The sequence below is a fragment of the Sardina pilchardus genome, chromosome 12, assembly GCF_963854185.1.
Source record: "Sardina pilchardus chromosome 12, fSarPil1.1, whole genome shotgun sequence".
NCBI lineage: Eukaryota > Metazoa > Chordata > Actinopteri > Clupeiformes > Clupeidae > Sardina > Sardina pilchardus.
In genome coordinates this window covers 15298666-15316018 of record NC_085005.1, presented here as the reverse complement: position 1 = coordinate 15316018, position 17353 = coordinate 15298666, and the positions used below count along the sequence as shown (strand labels likewise).

Below are 17353 nucleotides of genomic sequence, written 5' to 3'. Positions count from 1 at the left end.
TTTTTCTAACATTTTGTGTATATTCTAAAATAGTGTTGTCTATGCTAACAAAGGGTAATGAATGATAGTAATATAATGGAAATAGACCTGAAACCCCATAATGTTTCAGAAAGATCAAAGAACGTGACAAATGAGCTTCTCTCAAAAGAAGAGCTGAAATGAAGAAAATGAAATTAGAAATAATTTATTTGCATTGTTCATGAAAAGTAAAAACAGCAGAATGGTTCACATGGGTGGAAAACCTTTGGTCCAAAGGGATTTTTTTTCTTGAATACAGTAGGCACAAAGAAATCACCAGGTGATAACTAATACAGTAATCTAGCAAAGGTAGTGTTTAAATGGCAAGCCCAAAGACACTGACGATGCAGTACATTGACTTGTTCTCCCATCTGACAGTGCAGCTTCCTGGAGGAGGAAATTGAGATTAATTTGAAAGGAGTAATACAACTGTAGACAGAAGTAAATTGAATAGCACTCAACTAAAGCTGACATTTACGACAAACATCCTCCATGTACATTCACATGCTCTGCATGACCTATGCTTGATATTTCAGCATCTTGTATCATTCACACTATAAATTGCAGCCTTCAATGTGTTGTTTTGAGGTCATTCATTAGCCACAACATAATTCAGTAAAAATGTCTGATGGATGTATGGCCATCTGTAACATACCATCAGTGCTGTTGTCCCAGAAGCATGAACTGGCTGTCTGCAATCCTGCTCCATTCTTCTGCATAATGATGCACGTCACTGGTAGAATCATGAGGTACAATTATAAATAACAAGAAGTCAGTGGATGGTGCATACGCGTGTAAGTAGGTGCAACATGCATATTTACATGTATTCATTTAGCAGACACTTTTTATCCAAAGAGACTAACATATTGCTGCTGTCGGTTGGAAACCTTGTATCTCCAAATGTGTTTGTGATTTGATGATGCAATGTTGGGTTATTTAAAAAACAAAATACAAAGTTTCCACAACAACAGCGATATGTCAATTACAATTACATTACAAGGGATTACATTGTACCAAAGATCCTTCATTACTGGCTCCGCTTTAACCCTCTCTGATTGTAACCAGAGCAACTTTAAGATTAAAGGGATATTCCGCCATTTTTGGAAATACGCTCATTTTCCACCTCCCCTCGAGCAAAACAATCGATATTTACCTTGTTCCCGTTCATCCAGCCATTCTGTGAGTCTGGCGATACAACTTTTAGCTTCAGCCTAGCATAGATCATTGAATCGGATTAGACCATTAGCTTCTCGCCTGCTAGCTTCATGTTTAAAAGTGACTAAGATTTCTGGTAATTTTCCCATTTAAAACGTGTCTCCTCTCAAGTTAAAAAGTGCAGTAAGACCAACTGAAAATGAAACCTGCCGTTTTTCTTGGCTGATTTGACATGGAACTACACTTTCATCTGGCGTAATAATCAAGGCAACTTGCAGACTACTGGCACTACTACTGCTTGTTGTCTATGGGGACTATTTTCAGGTGCTGCGTACGATATTACTGCGCCTATGGTACGTTTGCAAGTTGCCTTGATTATTACGCCAGATGAGAGTGTAGTTCCATGTCAAATCAGCCTAGAAAAACGCCAGGTTTCATTTTCAGTTGGTCTTATTGCACTTTCTAACTTGAGAGGAGACACATTTTAAATGGGAAAATTACCAGAAATCTTTGTCACTTTTAAACATGAAGCTAGCAGGCGAGAAGCTAATGGTCTAATCCGATTCAATGATCTATGCTAGGCTGAAGCTAAAAGTTGTATCGCCAGACTCACAGAATGGCTGGATGAACGGGAACAAGGTAAATATCGATTGTTTTGCTCGAGGGAAGGTGGAAAATGAGCGTATTTCCAAAAATGGCGGAATATCCCTTTAAGTGCCTTGCTAGGTCATAATGATGGAAGCTACAAATTGAACCGACAACTCTTCAGGCTTCTACAGTACATGATAGCCCAGCACTTTGCTACCACCATCCTTCAGACCATGTTCAGCCTACGTAGTAGTGTTGGGCCATATCGTATCATTATCTCAGAAGAATTCCGCTCCATGTTAAGAATGTGTCATAGAGGGATATGAACGATACAGTTGATGACACCCTACATGATGAATGATGACAGTTGATGACACCCTGCATTTATGCACCACAGGCTATGGGTAGCTCCCAACTAGAATGACAACTAGCATGTCAGTCGGCAGAATTCAAACCATACGTGAGGAAGAACTGATCATTTTTGTTAGTGTTTTGCACAGTTTTCAAGACTGCAAGCTAGTGTGCTTTGTAGCAAATGGTACTATTTTCATATCATACTGTTGAATAATAATAATTGAAAAAAAACTGATTAACATACCAATGTACTTAAAAGGCTTGCCAAGTTTGCTGAGTTGACTGAGGCACTGTTCTACAACATTAGTGGTCCACTGGTTCACCCTACTGTGCTGGTAGGTATTGCCTCCAATTGCTGCTTCCACAGACTGCAAGGGAGAACACCAGAATATCAACATAGGGTATGCATAGAACGACAACGAATAATGTGTCAAGAGACACCTCCTTTAATGCTTGGCACACAACATACCTCTTTAATGATTGTGCTCACGTCATCCACAATAAAGGTTGTCTGACAAAACAAAACACAGAAAACATTGAGAGAGATCCTATTCAGTGAGTTGAAATCCATTTAAACGCTTTTCTGCATGAAACTACCAACAGAATTCAGCTGCTGTAGCATTAGATGGCGTTGCATTGACTTGACTTGTCGTTAGAGCAGCAGCAGCAGCAACATAACTACAGTAATTGACCCTGACCGTGTTTAGAAAAATGGATGTAAACAGGAAAGCTACCTAAAGTTCAGCAAAGTATTCCTTGCTTTCAAGTTATACATATACAGTTACGTTTTGCTACCACCTGATATTGCACGTTTGCTTGGCAATGAATGATTAGGGAGGTCACAGCACAGAGCTAACGTTAACGTCAACCTATCCAACCATGTCAAGTTGTAACGTTAGTTGCCTAACGTTAAGTTTTCCTATCAAATTTTGGCCATTACTTACCACATTGTAATAGCCTATTTCATAATGTCCTTGTTTACTTTAAATGTGGCCAGACAAACGTACATATTTAAATGAAGTATGACCAGGTTAATTAAGGTATGGTTGGCGTTAGCAGGCAGTTAGCTAGGAAGCTAAACCGCTAACGTAAACAATAGGCAACATCTTCCTAACGGTAAATGATGCCTTGTAGATCTGCCTGCCAAATTCATGCTAGCCAGCTATCTTATATCAACAGCAAAATAAACTCATAGGTCAGACATTGTGATTCCGAGAACGCTGTGATTTAACATTACTGTGTTAACTGAAAAGTTAGCTACCTCTTCTCCTGATTGAAACTCATCCATGATGTTGACCCGTCCCCGTTGCTAACCAGCTGTTGTCTGCAGTTGCCCTGCTCCCGTTATCCACACACGCGCACGCGCACAGTAGCTCTAGTGAACTGACAGGAAGCATGGATTTATTCAAGTATGTCAGACATTCTCTGGGGCGTTTAAGCTCATATAAGTGTCTCTGGTTTAAGGGCCCCGAATCTATCATTTCTCCTGCTTCTTTCCTTTTTTGTGCCCGGATAAAATGTTAGAACGAGATCTGCAAATGTGGTAGGGGTTCTCCACCACTGTGAGTTACAGAATCTTGGTGCTTGTTTGCCAACAGCCACTAGATGGTGCAGAGGCGTTTGGTGCTGTGGTAGCACTTTCACATTCACCTCACCTCAATTCACCTATTGAGAATTGCAAGTCCATGTAATGACGGGATGCAGATTGCTTTGAAGCAACACTAAAGCACTTTTCCTCTGTCGTACGAACGCTATTCGTTTATCCAGCAAATAATGTCCACAGACAAGGTAGAGTATGTTGCATAATTTTTTATGAAAGTATGATATATTGTGACATTGAAGCAAGTCAAATTTGTAGTTTCTTATCTCTCATTCCATCGTACTACAGAACCGCTACCCGATCTGGTAAACTGGGCCACGAAGCGAATGCAGAAGTGCCGTTAACCCTGCCACTGAAACATTATTTTGAGACACAAAAAACCTCTTTAATGTTGCTTTAATTGATAGCCTAGTGCCTTGCAAAATGCATGGCCTGTTTTCCTTGTTTGCCTGGGCCCGCTTTCTCTCTCTCTCGTGCGCGTTCTATGGACACCCGCCCCTCCATATGCATATTTAATCCAAATGAAATATTAAAAATCATGAAAACATTGATGCATAGAAGACGACTAGCTTAATTGTTATTAAACCTGATTAGCACCATTAGCATGCTGCACACGTTTGATTAAAACACTTGCATTCAAGTTGCCAATGTTTTCCAACTCCACGACTCGAAAGGACCTGAGAAAAAATATTAGCCTACCTTGAAACTTAAACACATGTGGAGAAACTGAACAGTCCAACCAGTAGACTATGATGAGCTTGGGATCGGCCAATTCTGCAGTGACTGCTTCAAAATCTGCTCAACCTCAATCCTGCGAAATGTAAGAGCACAGCTCGCTATGGGCTACCGTAAGGGGGTCATCCCTATGTTCCCCGGGTCCTTTGTTACCCGGTTTTCCCCAAAAGGGTCCTGTTCCCCGGTCGCAATACCGAGGAACATAGGACCCGGGGAGGTACGCTCCCACGGTAGGGTGGCGCTCTACATTTTAACTTGGTCATTAGCTGTCAAATCAAACAAAGATGCAAAGTACTTATTTAAGTGGTTATTGTAAAACAAAAAAAATATATTATTTAGCACATTAAGTCATAACATGGGCAGGGTGTTGGGTAGTAGAGGGAGTTTCTAGTGTGGAGGTCAGACTATTGTCGTAAATGGTGAGAATGCACTGTGAAAGGTTGCTCAGTGTGATGCTAATAATGTAGCCTGAAAAACCATCATGCATTCATAGCGCCTCTGTGACTCTCCTGACAGCTTCAGTCATCCTACAGTTGGAAACGTGAAAAACAATTGAATTGGCAGACTGTTTGGCTGAGTGTTCATGAGAATTCATGTGGGAATCTGGGCTTTGTGACCCTTTGTTAGACTTTGCTTCCTCCAACCACTTCTTGTTATTTAAACACATATGCCAATACAGGACATTTACCCATACAGGAGAGGTGAGCTGCACAGTGACCCTCACACAGAGACTTGTAGGGCCCTAATTTACGTGGCACGCAAAGTGCACAGTCTCTCAACACGTTCTTGTGCATCCAACACATCAAATCATGTGACATGTGGAAGCATAGACCTGATCGATCTTTGAAGTCTAACCATAATTGTTTTCAGCAGGCCCAGTGGCCTAATGGATAAGGCATCAGCCTCCGGAGCTGGGGATTGTGGGTTCAAGTCCCACCTGGGTCGCAGTTATGACATTTCCACAATGTTTGATAGAGTTATCACATAGGCAAATTCACCCCACTGCCCCCTTTACCCTCAGGAAGGTTATTAGAGGAGACTGTGCAAAAGAAGCCCTCTTAAATGTTATCCTCCACCAACACAGAATGGCAGCTCAACAGAGACCAAATCAAATCTAGTCAACTGCAGTCTGGTCATTGTTAAGTGTTCGTAACTGGTCAAATGTGATGATAGATACTTTATTGATTCAAGATTACTGATTTCATTGAAATTCAAGATTATAATGGTTTCACTGGCATATAAAAATCTATCAGGTTTTTATATGACAGTGAAACCATTATAAGATCCTTGCTAAATCTGTGTAACCTGAAACATATAAAACATTGTAACCTGTAAGGATTATATATGACGTTGTATGAGGAAAACGAGAAGGGGGCCACTTTCAAGAGTAAATCATACAAGTTTTGTATATAAAACACATTGCTGGCATATACATTTTTTCTATATCTTTTCCGTATGGGTAAGCTCCTCACAGGTAATGGACTTATTAAGTCCATCTACAAAAAAAGCCCCTCCAATGTTTGTAAACATCCAGAGCCAAGGTTTGGTGCACGGCATGGGGTCAGAAAAATAACGCAGCTGATAGACCGACATGTTGAGCTATGAAGGTATGTCATTGTCACCCCAGTGCCACGAACCATACCTTAATAAATCAGTCTTAGCTGATGGCAATTGTCTGCCTGATCCTGAGCTGATAAAATAATTGGTTGACGTAAAAGAAGTACACGTAGCCATTCTTCTTGAGGTTTCAGTCAATTCACACACACACACACACACACACACACACACACACACACACACACACACACACACACACACAATTCAATAGAATGCAAAAGCTTTGTGACCCCGATATGCGCACACATTTTTCCTGTGACGTGAACCATGAAGGGGTCAATAAGGAGATCCTGTTCTCCTCATATGGGCAAAGATTGAACTTTTTTTTTAAAGGCAAACTTCAGAGGTCTATTAATTCTTCTGCTGTCTCTGCATTCTGCAGATAACAGCGGTGTAATTGAATTACTGGTCCTTAGGTGCTTTGTGCTCTGAGTGTATGCCACAGAGAAAAGGCAGCAGGCCCAGTGGCCTAATGGATAAGGCATCAGCCTCCGGAGCTGGGGATTGTGGGTTCAAGTCCCACCTGGGTCGCAACATTATGATACCTCCCTAATGTCCATCTCCATCCCATCCAGTGTGCATGCACTGCCATTACCCCCAGGACATGCTGTTCTCAAACTTGGACAGAGTGACTTCACACAGAAACAGACAATTAAGATACTTAAAAAAAAAAAACCTTAGTATTTGGCTCAACAAACTACAGAGTTCAGGCTTTGTAAAGCCTGAAGTTCTACCCAACTACATGAGGATTGTTTGTCGAGCCAAATACTGAGCTCCCTTCTCCCTCAACACTTTACAATCTGATATTTGTGGACTATGACTCAGGAAATATGACAATGTCAGTAAAAAATCATGAGTAGCCTATCCCGGTTAAGTGTACCATATAGGCCCAGAGAGGCATCTGCTGTTGTGATGGCTGCCTAGATGTTAATGCTAAGTTTGCCATGAAGGAACTGCAATCTGCTATCCCGAGAAGCCTACATTGTCGTAGGGGACATCAACCACTCAAAGACTGTACCTAAATCCCATCAAAGTGGATCATGTCCCACAAGAGGAGACAAGATTGGACCATGTCTACACATTGCTAAGGCATACAAAGCCGTTCCCCTCCCCCCATAGCACACTCTGATCACCTCTCATTAGTCCCTTTCAAATTTAAAATGGCCACATTGGCAGGCAGGTGGAGGTGGGAATATGTCCTTTTGTCTGTATAAAATGAAGGCGTAATATTCCTCTTTTCAAAAAAGCCGCCACGGTGTAGGCGTAAACATGTGACGTGATTTGCACTAAGTTGGGCGTGAACAGTGACCTCAGATGAATATTTAGTTTCAGTGCCACAAATCAGTTTATTTGATTGCACCCCAATCCAGTAGACGGCGGTAACACGAGATTAAACTACTATAAAACCTCACAGAAGAAGAGAAAGAAGATTTTCAAAACAACAATGGCGGCAGAACAAGAAGCACTGTGGTCCAAGGCACTGTGCATTTTTGAATCACTTCAGTCGCGAATGAAGTTGATATTGTTTTTGGGTTATCAAATGGCAATGCTTGCTATGGAAGACACGAGTGAACAAACAAGAAGGACACAGCCGAGGATACGCCGGGGGCATTCGGAGGTTAAACAGCTATTGAAGCTACGACGAAAGCGGAGACGGAGATGTTTGGCGATTCTCGATCAATTGCCATTGAAATCTGGAAGAACGGTGTGGAAGTTCGATAGACCACAAGGGCCAGAGTTTTGGTCGAATGCTCTCAAACATTTTGATGATGTTGAGTGGCTGAAGCGTTTCCGTATGTCGCGGCGTACTTTTGAATATTTGTTGGGACTTGTTGAACAACACCTGAGGCGCAAAACAACAAACTGGCGACAGCCACTGGAGCCTCGAGTCAGACTTGCCATTGCTTTGTGGTGGTATGCTACCCCGTCAGAATACAGGTCCATCAGCTGTATTTTTGGCGTTGGAATTACTACCGTGTGCATGACAGTGCGTGAAGTAGGCGCAGTGTTGAAGACACTTCTTCATCGCTTTGTTAGCATGCCAAGTGGGACTCGTCTTCAGGAAACTGTCGACGGTTTTGCTGCACGGGGGTATCCGATGTGTGCAGGTGCTATAGATGGCACGCATATCCCTATCCTCACGCCAAGACACGACCCAGCCTCCTATTACAACCGAAAGGGCTGGCATTCCGTTGTCCTCCAAGCTGTCGTGGATCATAACCTCTGGTAAGGACGACTCACTATCAGCTTACAAATAAATTGTTGTTTAATTGCTACTAGGTCGAACCACTTTACAAAGCATTCCCATGGAAATCCATTAAAATAGTGAGTAGATTATTAATATATTTTCTGTACTACCAATAAAGCTTTACAGATTTGTTCGTGGGAAGGCCTGGCCGTATGCACGATGCCCACATATTTGCCAACTCCCACCTCTTCAAAAAGGTCGAAGATGAACAAGGAGGGTACCTGTTTCCACGCGAGGTAAGGTTCTTGCCAAAGGTTTTGTGCATTTCTACAGCTCAGGTTTAAGTTCTCTATTAGCAGAGATCGCTTATTCGTCGTTTATGGAAGTCCAACTGCCTGTGCACATTGTAATAAGCCCTTCTGACACTCAAGTCAGTCAGCTATCTTGGCTTATAATAATTTAGCAGTTACTGGATATGGTCTGTATACTTGTGTGACTTGCTCTTGTTACTGTGGTTATTGTGTTATTTACGCTATTGATTTGTTTACCTTTCAGGTGTCCAGAACTGTAAATGGTGTGGAGATCCCTGTGCATATCATTGGCGACCCTGCATATCCCCTCAGAAAGTGGCTGATGAAGGGTTTCACCAACCAACAGGCACTCACGAAGCAAGAGCAGAATTATAACGGTCACTTGAACTCGGCAAGGATGGTGGCGGAAAAATCATTTGGGCGTCTCAAAGGTCGTTGGAGGTGCCTGGCCAAACGACTAGATATTGCCACTGCTTCAGTATCCGATGTTGTACTCGCCTGTTGTGTTCTCCACAACATATGTGAGATCCACAAAGAAGACTTCTTGCCAGAGTGGAACATTGCTGGAGACCAGAGATGCCAGGTACCTAGCCAGGTTGCTCACCAAGATCCACAGGCACACACTGGTTACCAAGCTATCCGGGAAGCTGTTATGTCAATTCTCTGAACTGTGCCAAGTCTATTTGACATTTTGTGGCTGCTGTACATTTTCTGTAAATAAAATACTCTAAGGATTCACATGGTGTTGTATAACTTAACTGACTAAAACATGTGTATGATAATCAGCCCAACTAGGAATTAGCTATGTGTTTGTACCTGATGTTGTACTCGCCTGTTGTGTTCTCCACAACATATGTGAGATCCACAAAGAAGATTTCTTGCCAGAGTGGAACATTGCTGGAGACCAGAGATGCCAGGTCCCTAGCCAGGTTGCTCACCAAGATCCACAGGCACACACTGGTTACCAAGCTATCCAGGAAGCTATTATGTCAATTCTCTGATCTGTGCCAATTCTACGACATTTTGTGACTGCTGTATATTTTTTTGTAAATAAAATACTCAAAGGATTCACATAGTGTTGTTGTATGAGAATGTACGCGTGTTTTTAGTAAGTTGCTATCGCAATCAGCCCAACTAGGAATTAGCCATGTGTTTGTATCTGATGGGGAGAGGATTTGACTGCAGGTGGATTGAATACACATTTGAGACATCCTATCATTATCCTATCTTTGGCTGAAAAAAACGGAAGCCAAATGTAATATAATGTAATATGTAATATAAAAAATAGTTGCATTTTACCTTTATTTTTAAGATGCCATTTAAGGCCGCATAGCTTACAAAAGCTGTATAGCATTTATGTTGTCCTTGTCATACAATTAGAAGTCTGCAGTCCATCTCAGGAATTTGTCACCCCATTCAGGGGCATTATCACCTATCCTGGCTGTCCATACTGTACTATAGCATTTGATCGCTTTGCCACCATTTACCATATACACTTGCACATCGACCATTTTAGCTCGTTGTCACCTTTGTAGATTATTATGCAGACTTGAATGCCAAGCTACTAGTGGAGCGGTTAAGCTCACATAATGAGAAGTATTGTGCATTTTATGACTTAAGGACTATATCTTAATTCATTGCTGTGTCCCATGGTGACATCAGGTCTGAAAATCTGTCACTTGTTTTCATTTGCACACTATTTTAGCCTTGTACTATTCATGTTCTACTACAGATTTTGTCTTCTTTTCAAACAATTATTTAGCTATTTTAGCCATGTATTGAAGGCATAGGAGACCTATTGTAATGTGAATAAATTGAAAACACTGAATGTTCAAATTGTTTTTTTTATTATTCAAACTGCACTGACTTGCAATAGTAGCAAGATTTTATCTATTCACAAGTTTATTACAGTGTAAGGCCCCGGTTCAGTGCAAAGAACTACAAGACATTTACAAAACCGAAAGTTTTTGTTTTAAAATAAGGAGTTTGCAAAGCATGAGGGAAATATATAATCCAGTTGTTGCAGGTGAGGAGGAAGAATGTGAGTCTTCAGGGTATTGTGGTGCAGGTGGGGCTGCAGCAGGTGTTGCCAGGTGTGACATCGTCTCCTGCAGGATATTTGACTACAGGTGGATTAAATACATACAACACAGTTGAGATATTCTTTTCTTTTTTTTAAGTATATTTTTTGGGCTTTTTGCCTTTATTTGTATAGGACAGTGGAGAGAGACAGGAAGCAAGTGGGAGAGAGAGATGGGGGTGGGATTGGGAAATGACCGCAGGTCGGACTCCAACCTGGGTCCCCATGGGCACTCGGACCCATACATGGCACGAGCGCTGTAGCCTGTTGCGCCACAGTGCCCCCCGAGACAATCTATCATCTAAAAACAGTAGCCCATTTCAGCTCGTTTTACAGTTTTTCTCAGTTGCTTTGGTACATTTCTCAGATCAGAATTGAAATTCTCAAAACAACGTGTTCAATCTTCAATCAGTCTGGGTCACTTTTGCACATCAAAAAAGCAGTTTCTCATTTCTCTGATCAAATTGCAAATGTTTTGGTACATACATGCAAATTATCTTGCACAATTCTCTGCTGAATAGTCTCACCCCCCACAACAATTAGGCATTAGTTCAAGTCTTTACATGCAAAATGGTTGAACATCTCGTATGAGAATTTGTGGCCCAAAAGACAGGAACGTCAGGAGGAAGACTGCACTGTAATTCCTACAGCACTGCATGTACAGTTTCCCTAAGGAGATTGTCCAATGGTCACATTTCTACTTTTTCTTTGTACTATGCAGTACTGTCTTTTCCTCTAATGACATGGTCTGTCAACAAGAAACAGTGCAAGTGTAAATGTGAATCTTGTCCAGTCTCTTGCAATCAAACTCCCACATACACTAAGGTGTAACCTACACCTTGGATGACAAAAAAAATTGTCATCAAAACTTTAGCCATGATAGTTTACATCAGAACATCCCTCCAGAGTACACTGACAACATGACTAAGTAATTTGACTGTCTTATATGTACACAATGACACAAGGACTTGTGATTCTGATACACTGACATGTTAATTTACACAGATATTTAGTTTTGAGAGATTAACTGGATTTTGAGCAAGAAACAGGTCATCCATGGTGTTTTGATATTTGTACAAATTGTTTTGAGAAATGCACTTACTGTTTTGCAAATCTCAAGGATGATTCAAGAAATGTACCAAAGCGACTGAGAAAAACTGTAAGATGGCATTCAAGGATGCATAGCCTAAAACTATAGCATTTGTCTGCATTCCATCTCATGAACTTATCACCCCATTGAAGGCATTGTCACCCATTAAGGCTGTCCATAATGTATCCTTTAGCATCTGACTATTTTGCATATCGCCAATCTAGGTCCCTTTGTCACCAAGCTGTTATGTTCTACTACGGAAAGTTCTCTTCTTTTCAAACAATTGTGTAGCTATTTTTAGCGTAAATAACCTATTGTAATGTGAATGAATTGAAAACACCGAAAACAAATGAAAACACGTTTAAATTAGATTTTTTTTATTCTTCAGGCCGCATTGCCTTGCAAGAATGGCATGATTATATCTATTTACAAGGTTACAACAGTACAAAGAACTACAAGACACCTACAAAACATATATGTTTTTGTTTTAAAAAAAGGACGTTTGAAAATCTATTCCAGTTGTTGCAGGTGAGGAGGAAGTGTGCGAGTCCTCAGGGTTGAAGCTGGGCAGCTGTGGCGGCACACTGTACCTACTGGGCCCAGATGGGCCGCCATGCTGGGGGCTGCTGTATTGTGGCGCAGGTGGGGCCCCGGCAGGTGGGGCTGCAGCGGGTGTTGCCAGACGTGACATCGTCTCCCGCAGAAGAGCGAATTCGTTCAGCATTCCTTGGTGCATGTCTTTGAACAAACTAGAGAGTGACTTAAATTGGTCGGCCCGCATCGAACTTTCTGCCTCTCGCATTGCCTTCTCTTCCTCCCACCTTTTCTTATCTTCCTCCCGCTCGGCTCTCCGTTGCTGGTCTTCCCTCTCCAGCCGCTCTTTCTCCTTCTCCTCGTCCTTACGGTCCATCTTCACCAGGAAATCTTTAATTTCCTCGGACACAGCCTTGGCTCTGCTCTTCCTTTTCTTAAAGGGGGGGGGTTGCTCTAAAGAATAATAATAATAATAATAACATATTTGAAATTAGAAAGCATATCAGTCATAGCTCATAGGCTAAACATCTGTAGGCCTATATGAATAAGAAATTCAACACAACAACCGTCAGAACACACTGAAAGGCTAAAAACATTTACCTGTTTGGCTTTCAAGATTTTCTGTTTGGCTTTCAAGACTTTCTGTTTGGCATTCGTTCTGCATTCCTTGGTCCGTGTCTTTGAACAAACTAGAGAGTGACTTAAATTGTTCACTCCGCATCGCCCTCTCTGCCTCTCGCATTGCCTTCTCTTCCTCCCATCTTTTCTTATCTGCCTGCCGCTCAGATCTCCGTTGCTCGTCTTCCCTCTTCAGCAAATCCTTCTCCTTCTCCTCGTCCTTTCGGTCCATGGTCATCAGGAAATCTTTAATTTCTTCGGCCACAGCCTGGGCTTTGGTGGTGGGGGCAGTCCTCCTTTTCTTAGAGGGGGGTGCTATTTAATAATAATAACAATATATTCAAAATTACAAAACATGTCGATTATAGGGTAAGCATAGGCCTATATATATCAAATAAAGTAAACACAAGTCAGAACACACCAAAAGGCTAAAAACTTACCTGATTGGCTTTCAGGGCTTTCTGGAAGGATTTCGGGAGAGACTTCGCCACTTTGGCTGTCAGCAGCGTCCCTTTCCTCATCTGCAAAGGTGTCGGCATTCTCGGAGGTGTTTGATGTGGGAGAACCGGTGAGAGTGGTGTCCAAACTGCCCTGGCCATTTTGAGAGTTATCCGAGTTGTTGTTCCCCCAAATGGCTTGGCAAACCTTGAAATATTCCCAGCTCACCCTCCCTCTGCCGGTCCTTTTTTGGCCACGGACCTGGTGATACTTTTTCCTCATACTTTTCAACTTGCTGGTAACTTGATTCTTCACTCGGCGATAGCCGCGTCGCTTAAGCTCCTCAGCGACCTTTTCATATAACATGCCATCCTTCACAGTCCCCGTGAATGGCTCCTCCACGGTCTTCTGGGCAGTGATGTTTAGCAGCTCCCGGATCTCAACAGCTCCCCAGTTGCTCATCTTGAAGTGCAGTGATGATCTGACAGCTGTGATCAACTGTTCCCAGATTTTAAAACTCCCGGCTGTGGGTCGCACAATTTGCGTCGTCGACACCTCCGCCCCTCTAACACGACAGTCGGCTCATGACTGCTTGGATTTACACATAGGATTTACATAGCAATAGAGGCGACAATAAGTGTACAGGAGGGATATTCAGGGTTCAGTCTGAACTATCAAACAGACTCAAATTCAGAAATATAAAGAGGCCTATAAGGCCTCAAAAGACTAAAGAAACCACACGTTTATGTCCTCTATTTAATTTACACAAGTCTTAAATGTTACCTCTGTTCAATTGTGTTAGGCTAAGTGATAATTTTGTTCAAGCGTTGTCCGCCGAAAATATGCGTGATCGAGTGATATTAAAAGATGCATGCTCTACCCATAGAGCGCTCCGCTACAAAACAAATCAAGCGCTCCTTCCGTTCTGACCATGCCAGCACGTAGCGTAAAAAGCAGTCCCTGCACTGCTCAGCTTGAAGTTTTCTAGATGCACTTGTGAATTAGCATGTTAAAAGACTACATAAAAACGACGGTCAAAAACAAACTGTGGCTCAGCAGAGGGCGAAGAGCTTGTCCCTTAAAGCGAATCATCCGTTGTTCGGATATAGCCTATTTCGGATGTCAGGAAAGTTAAATTAACCAAGTACAAGTCATGAGCAATGCAAGTATGGAAGGTTGGTCTACTTCTCCACAACCATCTTCGTGACCGTACCCTGTGCGTGATTGGTTACACTGCGATTATTCTTCTTCTTCGGTTGAAACTAGCCTACTTGGTGTACTACCGCCACCGCTGGACTGGAGTGTGGAACAGGAGTCGCAGACAGTTTAGGCTATAAATTAGTTTATTTTAACCCTTTATCCTTTGAAAAGGAAAACAAAAAAGAAAAATCGTTCCTGTTCCTCTAGCCTACCTAAAGCAATAAATATTTGCCTCTATATGGTATAGCCTACTTCTGACATTGAATCAGCACATGTCCCACTGTTTGTAGACAGTGCCGCTCACAATTATAGCCTACCATCAACATGTTTAATCATTAGAAAAATGTTAATTTGCAGTGACCAAGCCTCAGCCTAGTCAGCACCACTTCCTCATGTCTGGTTCTGTTAGCGCTTATGCTTATGTCTTTCTTCACGTTAGCCTGTTCTGTTCATGTTTCAGTAGGCCTACTGGGAAGTTAGTTAACAAGGCACTGTCCACAGTAACACAGCTCACAAGTGTCATGGGCATGACTCCATCAGAAATGTGATACTCTTTCATCCTAATACCATGTTCATCATGAATTCTATGTCTAGCTATTGTTTGTGTCTGACTGACTTCCTCAGCACTGAAATGTCCAGTTGGGCCTAAGAAGGGTGGCATCACAAAGGAGAAATTCACTTTATTTATCTGCCATGACGGCATCGCCCTTCTCAAGTAAATACAGGATGCTTGACATTTTTGTTATCTCTTTGTCAGATATTCAATCTACAGGTCACTGACAAAATGTCACCTCTCCAGATGATGCAATTCCAATCAGGCCCTTGAAGTTGTCTGTTGTGATCAGCTGTTCCCTGATTTTAAAACTCCCAGCTGTGGGTCGCACAACAGTTTACATCATCGACACCTCTGCCCATCTCACACTATAGCCGGCTCATTGACCGCTTGGATTTACATAGCAATGCAGGCGATAAGTGTACCCCTACAGAAGGGATATTCTCGGGGTAAAATTTACCCCAATGTGCCGCACCCACCCAGTATGAAACTACGGTCCGAACCGCAACAAAGGCAGGCAAATTAGCAGAGGGCTATCCAGTTTGAAAGCCCCTATTGTTAGTACTGCCCAAATACTCAGCACTAAACAAACATGTGAAGCCCACAGCCAAAGTGTGGCCAGAGGCAGCAGACTCAGCACTTCAGTAGCATTTTCCTTTTTTTTTTTTTTTTTTTTAATTATTTTCATTTTTTTATTTCTCAAAAGAAAATCATTCAGATAACATAGAGATATTGTACTGGTCCTCGGTCTTACCGTTTGCAATTTTCCTTTGTGCATTATTCCCACCCCTCACCCATAGAGGGATAACCCAACAAAACACATAAAAGTAAAAGTACAAAATGTTACTGGAAATGAAAATGGAAAAAGGATAAAAGGAAAGAAATGATAATGATAATAATGAGAATATATATTATATGTAGGGGGAAAAATAAAAATAGTATATGAGACAGCAGTAACAGCATATCGATGAGGTAGCCTAAATTACAATAAAAGGACAGCATGCATAACACTTGATATACAAGTTGATGCTTTCGCCACACCCAATAGCATAAGGGCACCAAAATTCTTTGAAAGATGGAGGGGAATCATTCTTCCTGAACATAAGTATGCATTTCTTTGCAAAATAAGTGATCAAAATGATCCTGCATTTTTTTGTGATCTAACTGTAAATTATTTGTGTCATTGAGTAAAAGAATGGATTGAGCTCCAATAGCTTTTTAAAAGACTGCAGTACCAAAACATATGCATGACTGTCCCTTCCAACTTTTTACATTTCTGACATGTTGCTGAGATAGCTATTTTATGCATTTTTTGGGAGTTCTGCAGGTTTTGAGGATGTCTTGAAATTAACTTCCTAGAATTAATTCTATTACAGATATTTAACCATGTTGTCTTCAAAAGTTCTCCACATATCGTTCTCCCATATTTTCTTCAACAAATGGCAAGAGGATTGACCTTCTCTTGCCAGAATATTGCAAAATTCACTGATTTTTCTGTTTATTGTGTCTGAGGATAAGTGTACTCCATGTCAGATAGCCCATGCCATATTTTTTTCCCCTTAAAGCAACACTGAGGAGTTTTTTGTACCTTAAAATAATGTTTCCAAAATCATTTCAGTGGTTCATCAACTCAAAAAAGTGTTTCAATGTTGCTTTAAGGGTGGTGACACTGTTGATGTTGGAGATGTCCCGAATGGAGGAGGTGTATGAGTCAATGTCCGTAAGGGTGTTTTCAAAACGCTACAATCACTCTTAAAGGGACACTTCACCGATTAGCATTAAGCTTTGTATCTTTAGAAAACCCGTCATGTTTTTGAATGGTCGTGCATCATTCCCTCAGTTTGCCTTGAGATGGGAGAAATACGGATTTCAATGTTGGACTTCCTGCTTTCAATGATGTAAAAATCATCATTTTACATCATTGAAAGCAGGAAGTCATATTCATGAGTTTCATTGAAATCTGTATTTCTCCCATCTCAAGGCAAACTGAGGGAATGATGCACGACCATTCAAAAACATGACTGGTTTTCTAAAGATACAAAGCTTAATGCTAATCGGTGAAGTGTCCCTTTAAACAGATTACCACTTTCCTTAATCAGAAGCCAACTGGTGTGAGACTGCAGCTTTATACACAAAACCGGAAGAATGAAATGTCAACTATGCGGCACTTGTCGTGGACAACGCCGAAAACTTGTGAATTGTCGGAAATTGACATGGGCCTTGCTTGGCAGTCCCCCCACCCCCTAATTGTAGGTGGAGGTTTTAACATGTAAA

The 17353-nt window shown here is 41.6% G+C and overlaps 3 protein-coding genes and 2 non-coding genes across 5 annotated transcripts; 3 read left to right on the top strand and 2 right to left on the bottom strand.

The window, feature by feature from the left end:
* Positions 1–168: 168 nt before the first annotated feature.
* Positions 169–3532, bottom strand: dynlt1b (dynein light chain Tctex-type 1b). Its single transcript, XM_062550792.1, has 5 exons — positions 3377–3532; positions 2585–2626; positions 2360–2483; positions 674–751; positions 169–405 (listed from the first exon to the last, which is right to left on the bottom strand). Exons 1-5 carry the CDS (start codon positions 3401–3403, stop codon positions 335–337), a joined length of 342 nt encoding a protein of 113 aa, XP_062406776.1. The 5' UTR covers positions 3404–3532; the 3' UTR covers positions 169–334.
* A 1790-nt stretch (positions 3533–5322) lies between these two features.
* Positions 5323–5395, top strand: trnar-ccg (transfer RNA arginine (anticodon CCG)). Its single transcript has one exon. It is a non-coding gene; the product is annotated as a tRNA-Arg (tRNA).
* A 1130-nt stretch (positions 5396–6525) lies between these two features.
* On the top strand, positions 6526–6598 carry trnar-ccg (transfer RNA arginine (anticodon CCG)). The gene has a single exon. It is a non-coding gene; the product is annotated as a tRNA-Arg (tRNA).
* Positions 6599–7515: 917 nt separating this feature from the next.
* zmp:0000000634 (putative nuclease HARBI1) lies at positions 7516–9686 on the top strand. Its single transcript, XM_062550931.1, has 3 exons — positions 7516–8293; positions 8434–8551; positions 8811–9686. The coding sequence occupies exons 1-3, from the start codon at positions 7578–7580 to the stop codon at positions 9231–9233; spliced, it is 1257 nt and encodes a 418-aa protein (XP_062406915.1). The 5' UTR covers positions 7516–7577; the 3' UTR covers positions 9234–9686.
* A 2410-nt stretch (positions 9687–12096) lies between these two features.
* Positions 12097–14511, bottom strand: LOC134098403 (uncharacterized). Its single transcript, XM_062551434.1, has 3 exons — positions 13329–14511; positions 12871–13203; positions 12097–12723 (listed from the first exon to the last, which is right to left on the bottom strand). The coding sequence occupies exons 1-3, from the start codon at positions 13786–13788 to the stop codon at positions 12224–12226; spliced, it is 1293 nt and encodes a 430-aa protein (XP_062407418.1). The 5' UTR covers positions 13789–14511; the 3' UTR covers positions 12097–12223.
* Between the last annotated feature and the right edge of the window lie 2842 nt (positions 14512–17353).